This window comes from Neltuma alba, unplaced genomic scaffold, assembly GCF_004799145.2.
Source record: "Neltuma alba isolate B1F8T4 unplaced genomic scaffold, ASM479914v2 tig00004874_pilon, whole genome shotgun sequence".
NCBI classification, from domain to species: Eukaryota; Viridiplantae; Streptophyta; class Magnoliopsida; order Fabales; family Fabaceae; genus Neltuma; species Neltuma alba.
Genome location: NW_021633893.1, coordinates 1,768 through 16,629, shown reverse-complemented (window position 1 = coordinate 16,629; position 14,862 = coordinate 1,768). Strand labels below are relative to the sequence as shown.

Here is a 14,862-nt window from a genome sequence, read left to right as displayed (position 1 = left end):
TTATAAGATCCCATTTGACTTTTTATTTGGTCCTAATTATAAGACCCCAATCCATTTTGTCTCTTATATTTATGCATTTTTTTTCAAGATAATCCTTCTAATAATAATAGTTTTAGCTAATATACTTAATTAGCAAGGATATTTTAGGAATGACAACACTTATTTATTATAAATAACCAATTTAACTTACTTCCTTAATCTCCTCAAATAAGTCAATTGGGTCTTATAATTAGGACCGGAGGAGTACTACTTTTCGATTTATTTTAAGTATTTAATCACTTCACGAATGAAATATCCCTTATCTTGAAAATTTAAAATCGAGTTTATAAATTAAGATCTAAATAATTTACATTAAGATCAATTTTTTTCATTTAATATCTGAATAATCTCATCTCAAAAGTTATTTATTTTTTTTCATTTAATATCTAAATAATCTCATCTCAAAAGTTATTTAGCCTAATCTATTTAATTTAATTTAACCCAACTACTTTTTTTTTTTTTGCTAAAGTATAGGTATCCTCCTATTGTGAGGGATTAGCCCCTTTCGTTAGACCCAACTACTACTATAACGGGTTAACTTGTTTGGTTTTCAGGATGAGGTGTGACCAATAGATCAAGTATAAATACTGAAAAGGAAGAAAGGGAGAGAGGTGGGCCTTGTAAAGGTCCACAGGTTTTATTTGCTGGGCTGGTCCATCAAGTGACCCATTGGCCCAATGGGCTAAGCACATAATTCGGAAAGACGGAAACTAAGTTGAAGGGCCCACAAAAGTCAACGAGGTGGCCGACGAGTTGTGCGTTATCCAAAAGCATATCCATTTACAGTTATTGTCATATTTCCTAAATCTAAGGTTAACTGAGAGTATCAGTGACACGCCACGTGTATGAAACTGCGGCGTTCACGTACCTACTTTATTCACCATAGATGTAGCGGGCTTCTGCGTGACCCCAAATTTTTTCTTATCCATATCCATATCCTTGCCACCTGCCTCTTTATTCGCCTCGTCCCCATCTGATCATCACTTCTCACCGTTTGATCTTCTCGATCACAAAACGAATACAGGTCTGTCGTACGCAGTACATATTGAAAAGCGTTTTCGAATTCCTGCGGCACATTCCAATAGATCACTCCTTCACCTGAAGCCGATAGTTCGGCACCTCAGCTCAGCCATTTCTTGTGGATAGAGCTATTTTTCCGACGCTTTCATTTGGGTTTTCTACCATTTGCTTCCTTGGTGATCAGAAGCAGAGATATTAGATTGCTGTTGTAGTTGATCAGTTTGATCTAAATGGCGGAGGTTTTAGGCAAGACCAGTTTGATTTCATCTTGGAATAGTCAGAGGCACCATTGTCGCAGAATCTCTGTAGCTCCGAAGAACTTAAACTGCAAATCTGGTGTTTCTTGTTCTTTGAGGAGGTCCCCTTCTCTGAAACTTAAATCTCAGGTTCTCAGGTCCTCCTCTTCCTCGACGCAGAGCGAATTTTATGGCAGAAAGATCGTCTTTGAGGTCATGAAAAGCACACCCTACAAAGGGATTTCCCTATACCGAGCTTCAACCGCAGCTCAGGTTGGTAATCTTTACTCTGCCGGTCTTTCCTCAGGCGACGAGTTGTGGAACTTACTATTTACAAATCCTTCAAATTTTCATAATCTTTCTTCTTGAAATTGAAAAAAAGAATTCGCGGAGGAATTTTATGGAACTTTTCTTTGTAACGTTTTTCGCTGTTATGGAACATTATAGATGGGCCGCGTATTCGGGAACGCTCAAAAATGGTGGGAGAAAGGACTTCAACCCAACATGAAAGAGGTAACTTCGGCACAAGACCTTGTGGACTCCCTGCTAAACGCAGGGGACAAGTTGGTCATTGTTGATTTCTTCTCTCCTGGTTGTGGCGGTTGCAAAGCCCTCCATCCAAAGGTATTTTCACTCTTCATCTGTTCTGATTTATAGATTTATCCCATGATTATGCGAGATCTTACTATTTTCCTTTCAGTCCCAGATTCACCAATTTCCCTTTTGTATTATGGCAGATATGCCAGTTTGCAGAGATGTACCCGAATGTGCTATTCCTTCAGGTGAACAATGAGGAGCATAGGGCTATGAGTTATAGCCTTGGCGTCCACGTTCTTCCCTTCTTTCGCTTCTACAGAGGCTCACAAGGTCGTTTATGCAGCTTTAGCTGTACCAATGCGACGGTATGTGTATTTAACTCTTACTCCTCTTCATTCCATTTTTTTGCTTTTCTTCAGTTACCTGCTTCAGTTTTGATTATTTCATATCATAAATTCTCCAAGTTTCATGATCTGGTTATTTGTACCCTCGATGAGTATTGATTGGTGAGCGATGCTTTGAATGGCATTCAACTAATTGTTCATGTTGCTCTCGCATGCCGAGTTTGGATTGCTAGATTGACGAGTGTTTTCAACCTGAATTTGAAGATTCAACGTACGCCCAAGATTTGGATCTTGGATGTTTATATGTTTTTCATATTCTCCATCGATTCTTGGCGTCATGTTCTGTGAACCCAGGGTTCATATTATTTGTAGGATTTATTTGTTTTTCCCTTGTCCTGGTGTTGAACTCAAAAACCCTGATAATACTTGATTTTGATTACAGATCAAAAAGTTTAAGGATGCATTAGCCAAACACATCCCGGATAGATGCAGCTTAGGCCCAGCCAAAGGGTTGGAGGAGAAGGAACTCTTAGCTTTGGCTGCCAACAAGGATCTTAACTTCACCTACAAACCCAAACCAATTCAACCCGTCCATGAACCTGCCGGTCAAGAGTTCCCAATGGAGCCATCAAAACTTATGCATGTCCCTACACTGGAGGAGTTGGTAGGTGATGATGCACAACCTCTGCATGCCGAAGAGTTGGCAGCTGAGGCCGATGCAGTGAAGCTCTCCGACAAGAGAACCCTGGCAACCGCCGGGAGATGACGGGATCTTTTTGTGAGCCCTGAGTCCTAACCATATCCCTTGTACAGTTTTCTTTTTGTTTTTTTTTTTTTAAAGCATCTGGTGTGAGAATGAAAATTTAAGGTTGAGGTCGAGTAGTGTAGGCTTTGGTCTAGTGGTCTGTATTTCCCAGATTGCTTCAGGCTAATGGATTTACCTTTTTGGGAATCCAAGCCTGCTGTTCTTTAACAATTCAGAAGCAGTCAGCTGTATGATTCCCAGTTGCTCTTTTTGTGTCATGGAGGAATCCGCTCAGTCCCTGCTGTTGTAAAATGCACATCCTTCTTTTCGCCAATGGAAGATTTTAGCTTCTGTTAGTTCTATTTCTGCTCAATTGTTTTTTCTGGTTCTTTTTTTTTTTCCCCCACTTCCAAGATGAAACTCAGAAATTAAAAGGATTAAATTTGTGGCTTAACACAAGGCCCGCATCAGCGTTACTGAGCCTGGGTAAAATTAAATAATATCTGCGGTAGGGAAAACAACATTCACATACAAATTCAGTTGAGGACAGGGTTTGTGGATACAGAGGATGCCTTCTGTAGGGATGAAGACACAACGTTGTCGTCTCTTGCCATGGCAGGGTCCTAATATACGAATGAAGTCCCGTCCGTCGCACATAATTCGGATGGGTAAGATGGAAGCTTCAGGAAAATCGTGCCTTGTGATTTCCAAGTGTATGGATTTTGGGAGATCTTTGCACAAACGGGGAACAGAATAGTGGTGTTGTGAGTACAGAGGGAGTGTGGAAAAGATGGAAGACAGAACGTGGCCTTTCTTTGCTTTGCGGTGGCGCCGGGCGTGCCTCAATTTCTACCCACAAAGTTCCAAGACGTCATAACCTGCCAAGATTTCAAATCTCTGTGGGCCTTTCGGCAAAATGCGAATCCCTAATATTTGACTGCTTGTGCCTTCGTCCCCGATTTTCTTTTTCTGACTATAAAAAAATCAGCAAAAAAAAGGAAGCTCTGACTGATTTCCTTCGTCCTGTTTATGCATGCTTAAGAAACAATGAAACATAGAAGTGAAAGATGCTGCTTGGCTTCTTCTTCCAATTAGCAGTTGTTATGATACGGTGATTTTTTATTTAATTACCCCGAAGCCAAGGGCCTCTGACATTTCACTCAGTAAATATCGTAGTAAGACGAGCTAAAAATTCTTAAAGCGGTACGAGGCGTCACCTGATATATCAAGTTCAGCTTGATATGTAGAGAAGATGATTTTGCCCCCTCTCGGAAAAACAGGAACTTATTCTGCATCATCAGATATAACAAATCAAGTGCTGAAATTAATACCTAGGGAAATATATGGACTCTGAAGCAACTATGATTAAACCTAAATTTAATGAATAAGATACGAAGGGAGATATTGATGAGTAAGAAGAATATGCGTGGTGTAATTTAAGGACAGAAACGAGTGTGTGATGAAATGACGAAAAAGAGGGAGGAGGAGCTGTGGGTTTACGTTCACCAAGAGAGGCTGGCATGAAGGGCAGAAAGAGGGACGGAGCCAAAGACAACTTGCCCGATTCATCCATTGGTGATGTGCAGAGAGACGAAGTGAGATGAAATATATATAATGAATGACACAGAATCCGGCAAGTCATCCTTGGCTGCACCTTTCGTTCTCACCATTCATGCGAGCCTCTCTGATGATCAAAACTTGCTTCTGAATATATGCTGAGCATATACCGGTTTCTTTAATTATATATACACAGATATATATATATATATATATATAGAAGAATTGAAGAAGGAGGAGGAGAGTAATGGAAGAGAAAGAGAGAACGGTGACCGCCAATATTGAAATGTGTAGCTTTTTTCATCATTGCACGTGACAAATTGTTCTAGATAGGTATGCACATGTCCGTACAGCTTTGCTTTGTTGGAGCGAAAGTTAAGTTGCAGTCGTTTGGTATACAGATTAATGAACTCACCAGGCCTTCATCGTCCGGTGGCCTGTTAATTACGATCGAGTAGTGTGGCAAATACAAAATGAACCCATATGTCATTCCTATCCAGGAAACACTTGATTGGCAGAAGGCACGGCTGTCGTGGCTTATACAAGCCAATAAGTCAACGTATCATATAGAATCACAGTTACTATTTCTTTTTTTGGCCAAAACACAGTTACTATTTCTAGTCCTTAATATAAGAGCTTGTTTGATTTTTCTTGTAATCTTAAATATAAAACCCAAATTCATTTTGTCTTTCATATTTATTAATTTTTTTTCAAGATAGTCCGTACAATAATGATAATTCCAGCCAATATACTTAATTAGCAATGATATTTTAGGAAAGATAACACTTATTTGTTACAAATAATTAACTTAACTAGTTTTTTTAATCTACTCAAATTAGTCAACTAGCTCTTATATTAATGGCTAGAGGTAGTACAATAATTTTTCCGCAATTCATGTCTAATTTTTTTAAAAAAAATATGCATGACTTATTATTATCATTGTTGTTATTGTTGTTGTTGTTGTTATTATTATTATTATTATTATTATTATTATTATTATTATTATTATTAAACGAATGAAGGAAATGCAAAATTTGAAGATACAGATGGAGAGTAGAGCCGGGAAAACGGGCCAAGCCCGTCGGGCCAACTCGTTTAGGCCCTAAAATTATGAGGGCCGGGCTTGATATTTTTCCTTTCAAATGGGAAATAAGTCCCGAAGGGCTGGCCCTGGAAGGCCACCCTTTTATAATTTTTTTATATAATTCTAATGTTATTAATTTTTTACATTGTTAATAATATTTCAAATATCTAGTTATTATTATCATTTTAAAATTAAATTTAGTGTTAGACAATAATTTATCCAATTAAATTTTTAAAAAATGGGTTAATTTGGACTTTAATAATGATTTGATTTATATTATATGCGTTGATATTTTTAAACTATATATATATTTGATAATAGAGTATTTTTATACTTATATAACTTGTGATTCTATAATTTGAATTAGAAATTCATGAGTTTCAACAACAATGTTTCTCACATTAAAATAAAATAATAGCTAGATTGTAAAATTTAAAAGTAAAATTCCTATAAAGAAGAAAAACTTGATATTTTTGTTGCGAAAGAAAAGCATACTTATGAAAAAGAGTAATTAATTATAGTGATGATGAAATTTCAAAAGATTAATGATAATGTTTATTTATTACACAATTGCACTATAGATAAAACTTTTGAATGTTGTTATCTTGTTAATGAATGTTTTAGATGTTCTTGGATGTTGATGGATATTTATATATGATGATATTTTATATTTGTGACTTAATTTTATTCATATTTATGTCTTTTTTTAATAATTTCATTGGTTTATTTTTATTTTTTATAAAAAATGTGATAAATATAAAAAATAGTATTTTTTCTTAAACAGGCTAAAAGCCCGTGGGCCGTCCCTGAGCTCTGTAACTTAAGGGCCGGACCTAGCAAATTGAGGTATTTTTAAAATTTCAGTCCTAGTGGGTCGGCCCTTTTAAACCCGTCAACCCTAAAGGGCCGGTCCTGATTCCCACCTATAGAAGAGAGCGGCGAAGACGAGGGTGCACGGAGATTGAAGGCGCGGTGAGGGAATTGAAAAAGTTGGGAGGGCTTTGATGCGGGATTTGAAAACCTAATCCTTATCAAGTCAACGTGGATGTCAATTCCAATGCTATCATAGATAGCCGCAATTATAAAATATTTGCGGCTAGAGCAGGCTAAATAATGTCCATGTTTACATGTTAGATCAAGTTGCTGTTTGAAATCACCCATGATTTAAATTATTTATAAACATATTTTACTTAAATCAAAATTTATGAAATAAAATTTTTTTATATGTTAGATCAAGTTGCTGTTTGCATGCACCTCATCTTTCTTAATACCCTCTCTTCCTCTTCTACTTGATTATAGTTGAGGGAGTATCTATAGGGGTAATTTAGAGAAAATTGATAAATATGAGAAATAGATCTTATATTTAAGACTAAAACTAACTTAACAATTGGGTCCTATATTAAGGACCGAAAGAGTATTTAAACAGCGCTGAGGTGCATGCAAACAGTTTCTTTTTAGCCATGGCCTGCAAACAGTAACATGCTCATTGTTATGAGAAGAATATGGGCTGGCACAAAAAACTACCATGATCTGGGCTCCTTAAAAGCCTTTTCCAACCTTCCCAATTTTTTTTTACTGTAACTATTTTTTTAATTTGTATCAATTACACAAATTTTTTTCTATTTTAAAATATAGAGTTTAGTCCAATTAATTAGTACCATTAGAAATATTGTAAAAATATTTTAAAAATATTATTTTAACTGAAATTTATATTAAAATAAATTTTATTTACTATTTTACCCCTTATTCTAATAAATTCTTAAATTATATTTTTATAGTTATATAAATTTCATTCAATTAAGGCAAATATAAAAGATTTGATTAAAAATTCAACCAATTTTTTTCAATAAATATATATACTTGACTGAATGTGTTTATAAATTTTTTTAACAAAGATATGTTTGAAAGTTTTGAATTGTAAATTTAAAGAATTTATATAACCTTTCAAACTTATATCACCTAAACTTTACAATAAACAAAAAATATGTATTTCAAATATGCTCTTACAATTTAAAATAAATCAAAGTAAATAATTTCTAATGAATGTGATAAAATATTAAAACTATAAAATTTTATGATTTAGATAAAAAAATTTATAACATATTAAAAATTTTAAAAATACATGTATTAGAAGTATTTTTTGATTTTACAAAACATATTTTTTGAAAAATATAAATGTCTAAATAATTATTAAGTTAAAAAGGGGCATTTTAGTCGAAAAAAAATTTTAAGTCAAACTTAATGGTTTAGATGGATGAAAATGAAATCTTAAATATAGAAGGAAGATTTATGTAACATATATTTTAATTATAAATTAGGTTTATATATATCCTCAAAATAGAGGGAATATTTTCGCAATTGAAATAAAATAGAAGAGTAATAAGTGTATTTTACTCTAAAAACAACTTTTTGCTTGCCCTATGAAAAAGAAAACGCTTTTGCTCCTACGTCCCTCCATTTTCTGAAAAATATATTCGTATCCATGCGTTCCGCGGGAAAGACATTAATTCAATAAATAAATGATAAAAGCATAAAACTAAATTTAATATAAGAGACAGAATGATGCATTCACGTGTGAATAGATTTTAAAACCAACTCATTAATATTAGTTATTTCATTATAAAAGAAATATTAGTCTCTTAATAAAAAAAAGGATAAAAAATAGAAGGTTAAAATAAAATACCGAGAATAATTATAGAAAAGTTAAAAATGAAATTATTCGAATTGAGTATAAGTAGGTTATGGATCAACTGATCCCCTCAAATGCATATACTTATTTAACAACTGCGAACATTTTTAAATTTTAAAAATATTTATCTACTTAAAAACTAATTTTCATATATATTGGCGACCAATATCATGTTTTTTTGATGAAAAATGCATGTTTCAACTATAATCGGTATCGTATTTAATTGGCTTCCTGCAAAAAGAAAGGGAAAGTTGAAACTTGAAATAAGAAAAACTAAAAATAGGAGAAAATAATTTAGGCTGTAAATTTTTTTAAGAGGTCGAAATGACGAAAATGGTTCTGAGCGTTATTCGAAAATAATTATAAAAAGCTAAAACCCAAAATCATTTGTGTTGAAAATAAACAGTTTATATTTAGAAGCATTGAACTGTTTTTCAACAACCAGGTAACCAAAGCAAATTCTTTTTATGAGTGTAAGGATGCCAAAATATTGATATGGCTGTGAAAAAGATTTTAAATTATAGGAAGAATTTTCAAAATAGACGAAACCATGAAAATACTCTTGTCCGGAGTAGGATTCGTTGGTTATATAAATATTAGAAAAAATTGATTTCCTAATAAAAGAAAGAATATGCTTTATTTAAACAATGTCTTTATGGCTACTTTATATTATTTTACATATCTCAACATTAAGTTTGAGAAATGTTATATTTCAATACTAATATATTTGAATTTAGATACTCAGAGAATTAATGGTCCAAGAAGATGATCGTATCCACTAATTATCCTTATTAAACTTGTTTTCCAATTATGATTTCGCTAAAAGAGCCTCTCCTCTGCATCGTGACTAATTCCTCCTTAGACTTGCATATAGTCATATGTTGATTTTGTCTTGTACTGTTCTGTAACTCATTAATTAAAGACCAGAATTGCTAGCTAGCATCGATCACGTGTTGAATGCCCTCAAACTTGTAAGTCACACGATTCCTTTGTTTACGGCCCAGCGCATTCACATCGTTCTTTTAATAAAAGTAAAAGAAAGTGGTTAGCATTTAGCAATACCAGCAGTGTGCGACGCATCGTTCCTTATTCCCTCGAACCCTTCCTTGCTTGGGTCCTAAGCTAAGAGAACTTGTTCACCTACATATACTCTCCGGCCTCCCGATATCATTTATCAGATCCAGGGGACTGGAGAGGGCGCTGACAGGAACTATGGCGGGAGAGAGTGTGAGGCCCAAGACTAAGATCGTTTGCACTTTGGGACCGTCTAGTCGATCCGTGCAGATGCTGGAGAAGCTTCTAAAGGCTGGCATGAACGTGGCGCGTTTCAACTTCTCTCATGGTTCTCACTCTTATCACCAACAGACCCTTGATCATCTCCGGACTGCCATGAACAACACCGGCATCCTCTGTGCCGTCATGTTGGATACCAAGGTTCCTACTTCTTACACTGATCCCCGTGTTTTTGTTTCTTTTATTCGATTTATTGTACTGCTTTCTGTTTGTCTAATTATGCAGGAATTCAATTACAGGGTCCGGAGATTCGAACCGGGTTTCTGAAGGATGGAAACCCCGTACAGCTGCACAGAGGACACGAGGTTACTGTTACAACAGATTATAGCATAAGAGGGGACGAGAATATGATCAGTATGAGCTACAAAAAGTTGGCTCACGATTTGGAACCAGGAAGTTGTGTTTTGTGCGCTGATGGGACTATTAGTTTCACTGTGCTGGAATGTGACAGAGAGAATGGTACCATTCGGTGTAGGTGTGAAAACTCAGCAATCCTTGGTGAGAAGAAGAACGTTAATCTTCCTGGTGTGGTTGTTGATCTTCCAACCTTAACAGACAAAGACAAGGAGGACATTTTGCAGTGGGGGATTCCTAATAACATAGACATTATCGCTCTCTCTTTTGTTCGCAAAGGTTCGGACCTTCTGGAGGTCAGGAATTTACTCGGGGAACACGCAAAAAGAATCCTTCTCATGTCCAAGGTATCATCATATAGTCGTAAATCAAACCCCGTCTCTTGGGGGGGGGGGGGAGCCATCCTCTCTACTGATTCTGATCTGATTTCTTGTGCCGTGTCAGGTCGAAAATCAAGAAGGGATTGTCAACTTCGATGAAATACTTGCGAATTCGGATGCATTCATGGTGGCAAGGGGAGACCTGGGGATGGAAATTCCAACGGAGAAGATATTTCTTGCCCAGAAGGTAATGATCCACAAGGCAAATATGCAGGGAAAACCAGTAGTGACAGCCACCCAGATGCTAGAGTCCATGGTGAAGTCTCCGAGGCCCACACGAGCTGAAGCAACTGACGTTGCCAATGCAGTTCTAGACGGCGCAGACTGTGTGATGCTTAGTGGGGAAACAGCCGCGGGATCATACCCAGAAATCGCAGTCCAAACCATGGCCAAAATATGTGTTGAAGCAGAGAATTTCATCAACTATGGAGAACTGCTCAAGAGAAAAATGGGAACTGCTCCAACCCCAATGAGCCCTTTGGAGAGTATGGCGGCTGCAGCAGTGAGAACTGCAAATTGCATAAACGCGGCTCTGATATTAGTTCTAACCAGAGGAGGAACGACGGCTAAGTTAGTGTCCAAGTACAGACCAGGCATGCCAATTTTGTCAGTGGTAGTTCCTCAGATAATAGCTACAGATTCTTTCGAATGGTGTTGTAGTGATGAAGCACCAGCGAGACAAAGCCTTATCTACCGTGGGTTGGTGCCTGTTTTGAGTACAGGATCTGCAGGAGCTTCTCAAACTGAATCAACACAAGGAACCATTGAGTTTGCTCTTGAATATGCCAAGACTCATCAACTGTGCAGGCCTGGCGACTCTGTTGTGGCATTGCATCGAGTTGATTCTGGGACTGTCATTAAAATATTGGATGTTAATTGAGGCCTTTGGAAAAGTGGGAAATCACAGATAGAATGCAGAAATTTTGAATGCACAACTGGCCAATATTGTATGAAGGAACATTGTTCACATTCATTTTATCTTAATTAATCAGGAAAAGCCCTGATTAAACTTCAGTAAATGAACTCTTGATTTTTCTCAGTCTTTCATGTGGATATGTTCCAAACTTCCAATATTTGTTTATATTATGATTATGCTGTCAACTGAGCAATTTTTTGTAAATAAATTTCATGGGAGCGCAAGTATTTTTATTATGGGCAAGAGTTAGACTAAACCTTAAAAAAAAAAAAACAGAAAAGCAAATCGGATAGTATCCAAAATCTTGTTTAATCATCCACGAAAGATAAACATTTGTATTAATCGAAATATCAAAATATAAATAAGTTTTAAATAATAGAAATAAACATTAAATATATCTATGTATATATAAAAGCTACTTTTTCATTAAATAGTTAGCCGTTCAGGGTCCTTTTACTTCCTAAAGCGTAAGCGCATTTATAACTATAACGAAGAGGAAATAAAAAAAAATCATTATATAAAAAATGAAGTACATATCAGGTATCATTAAAAGAAGCCAATGACCTTATAGCATTAGCATCTAACCTTCTGTTATAAGTGGGAGATAGTAATTTTGATCTCGCTTGTAAATTTAGGTTATTAGTGTCTTGCCCTTTTAAGTCAAATTGAAATATATATATATATATATATATATATATATCATTAAAAGAAATGGCATAGGAGTCCATCCAAAAACGTGTACAAACAGGCTTTCCCAATTGAGCTCGGCATTTGCTCGAACAGTTGGGATGCTTTTGGAAATTTTAACTCGTGATATCAAGCGACTGGTTTCGTCCCGAGCATGCTTTTGCTGATTGCTAGGACACTGTATGAGATATATCAACGCTTTTGGATCATAGCGTTCTTTTTATGTCACAACATGTTGGTCACATGCATCTCGCTGCTTTTAAAGTTTAAACTACAACTGCCTCCTGTTGGCACGGGCAACTGTTTTTTTTTTTTTTTGGAGGGGCTGCTGGTTGGAGAAGTTAACTAGTCGCAGTGTACATGAAACAACCAAGTTTATATATTAGGCTATCTTTTTTCCATATGCCATGCCTGGGCATTTTTCTTTTGAAGTTGTTGCCATTAATTCAGGCCTCTCGGTTTCCGCGAAATAGATCAAGAAAATAAGACCAAATGACCAAAAGCATATAAATTTGCGTTTGTCCTTTTCTTTTGTGCTTATCGTGTTAAGGGCACTCCTAAATAAGGGTGTTCAAAACCGACTCATCCCGGTCGACTCGTTTTGGTTCTAACCTTATTAGGAAGGGATGGGACAATAAAAAGGACCGGGACAGGACGGGACAAGAGATGGGGTCGTCTTGTCCCGGTCCCGTTCTGGTCCCTTTTATTTTTATTTTATTTTTTATTCTATTTATATAATATTATTTTTTTCATATTTGAGACTATTGTATGGAACTATGGATATATTTATTTAGAGCTTTTATATTTGTTGATGATTTGAGACTATTGATAATTAAAATTTTTAGCAAGTTTTTATTTTGTTAAAAGCTTTTGTTCGAAGTTTTTAATGACTATTATATATAATATTTTGGGCTTTTGTTTAAGGGTGTCCAAACAAATAAAAAAAATAAAAAGATGTTTTTATAAGGTCTAAGCCCAAAAAACTATAATTAAAAAAATCAAATTTTATTAAAATATTAAAAAAAACATCGGAATGTCTCGGTCCTGTCCCGGATCCGTCCCGTCCCAACCAAGATTGGAACAACACCAGGATGGGACGAGACTCGTTATTGTTCATCGGGACGGGCCTGTCCCAGTCCTAATTTGTCCTGTGAACAGCTATACTCCTGAATAATACAGGGCCCCACATGGATTTGTCCATGTAGCGATGTTTCAAGTTTGAAAATTATCCTACATAGTACTACCTCCGGTCCTAATTATAATTAGGACGGGAAGTAGTATCTTGAATAGAATTATATCTAATAAAATAACGAAAATTGAAAGCTGGCCCGCGGCAAGAGGGATCAATGATTCATAAAACGGGCCCATATTCAAAAGCGGTTGTGGGCTCGTCTCTTGCCCATGTTAAGGCAGAAATAGGATTTTTTGTTTTTTCTTTTAATGATGGAAGGGCTGGACTGACATTTCAACCCATGATCAATTTTAGAGTTGGTAATATGGACTAGCCTACGGTTACGGGATGGCTCGTGACGGGCCTGAAGACCTACGGTTTAGTCTTTTTAGGACCGCCTTTTGGCGAGCTTAGATTTTTCCAACCCAGCCCTTCAGGGTGGGTTGGCGAGTTAGGCTTGCTAACCCGCCAATTTCCAGCCCGCCAAATTTTTTAAAAAATAAAATTTACTCAAATTTTTAAATATCTAAAATAAAACATGCAAATGTAGAAATTATAAAAAATAAAACATAGAATACAAAGTTTAAACTTTCAAATATCTCAAAATATTAAACATGATTACATAATCCATCCATCCAAAATGATTTAATAAACACCCAAATTAAAACATAAATCAAAATTAACAATGGTATAACACTACAAAGTCACAAACAATCAAACATAATGTGTCAAATGCCAATCATGACTCATGACTTCTATACGGTGCATTCTATTCAAAAGAAAATAATTTTTAAAAAAAACGGGCTGGCCCGCCAATCCTGCGGGTTAGCCCAATGTGGTTACATGTTTGACGGCTACGAGCTTAAAAAATTTGTTTTAAAACGGTCTAAATTTTTATCAACCAACCTGCTATTCTTGGTGTGAGCCTAACCCATATTATCGGCTCTAGTCAATTTCATTACCAACTCAAGACGGACACAATTATGAGTCGTTGGAAGCAGCTAGCAACTGATGATTTCGAAGGTATCAATCATCACCTTCCCCACGCGCCAAAAAACATTTGAAAAAAACAAAAACAAAACAAAAGTGCAATTTAATTGTTTAACATTACACAAAATTTCATTTTAATCTCTTAATTTTATAGTAATTTTTGTAATTCGTTGACCCCGTAGTTATATTAACAAAAATATTAACATTAAAATTTTAAATATAAATAAAGTATTATAAAGTACCAGTATATTTGGTTTGATTCTTAAAACTAACAGTGATTGGAACAAAAAGAAACTCATTATTTGAAATTAATCGTATTGGTGCTGATACTACCATAAAGTAACCATATATGTGTGTGTGTGTGTGTCTAGAAGGAAAAATGGAAATAAAGAGATTACGTTTGTGGAGTGAACTCGGGAAAGGTGGCATGTCAAGTAAACTGTTATTATCTGATGTTGTTCTTCAAACTTTTCCTCCAATAATCTCAGCCATTTGTTCTCCAAAATTCACGCTCCCACCCCTTTTTCTCCGCTTGCTACCGCCATTATAGGCGTTCTGTTAGATGAGATGGATAAGCTGTTGTTATCATTGTTGGCAAAATAACAACAACAACAACAAAATCCGGATCGTTGAATTTTATTTACGGTCATGGTTTAACAATCTTTAGAATAAGCCAGACCCTCGTTCCTTCTCTCTCAACCTCTGCTTACTTTTGTTCGGAATGCGGAGTAGAGAATGAGACTTCCATTTTTAAAATGAAAATGTTTTATATTTTTTTGCCAACGAAAATGTTTAATATTCACCTTTTGGAAAGGAAAAA

The 14,862-nt window shown here is 35.5% G+C and overlaps 2 protein-coding genes across 2 annotated transcripts; both read left to right on the top strand.

Moving 5' to 3' along the window:
- The first annotated feature begins 1,069 nt into the window (after positions 1-1,069).
- LOC114746051 (thioredoxin-like 1-1, chloroplastic) lies at positions 1,070-3,283 on the top strand. Its single transcript, XM_028934243.1, has 4 exons — positions 1,070-1,568; positions 1,743-1,919; positions 2,033-2,197; positions 2,619-3,283. Exons 1-4 carry the CDS (start codon positions 1,290-1,292, stop codon positions 2,940-2,942), a joined length of 945 nt encoding a protein of 314 aa, XP_028790076.1. The 5' UTR covers positions 1,070-1,289; the 3' UTR covers positions 2,943-3,283.
- A 6,135-nt stretch (positions 3,284-9,418) lies between these two features.
- LOC114746050 (pyruvate kinase, cytosolic isozyme-like) lies at positions 9,419-11,325 on the top strand. Its single transcript, XM_028934242.1, has 3 exons — positions 9,419-9,685; positions 9,784-10,245; positions 10,343-11,325. The coding sequence occupies exons 1-3, from the start codon at positions 9,464-9,466 to the stop codon at positions 11,156-11,158; spliced, it is 1,500 nt and encodes a 499-aa protein (XP_028790075.1). The 5' UTR covers positions 9,419-9,463; the 3' UTR covers positions 11,159-11,325.
- The last annotated feature ends 3,537 nt before the right edge of the window (positions 11,326-14,862 follow it).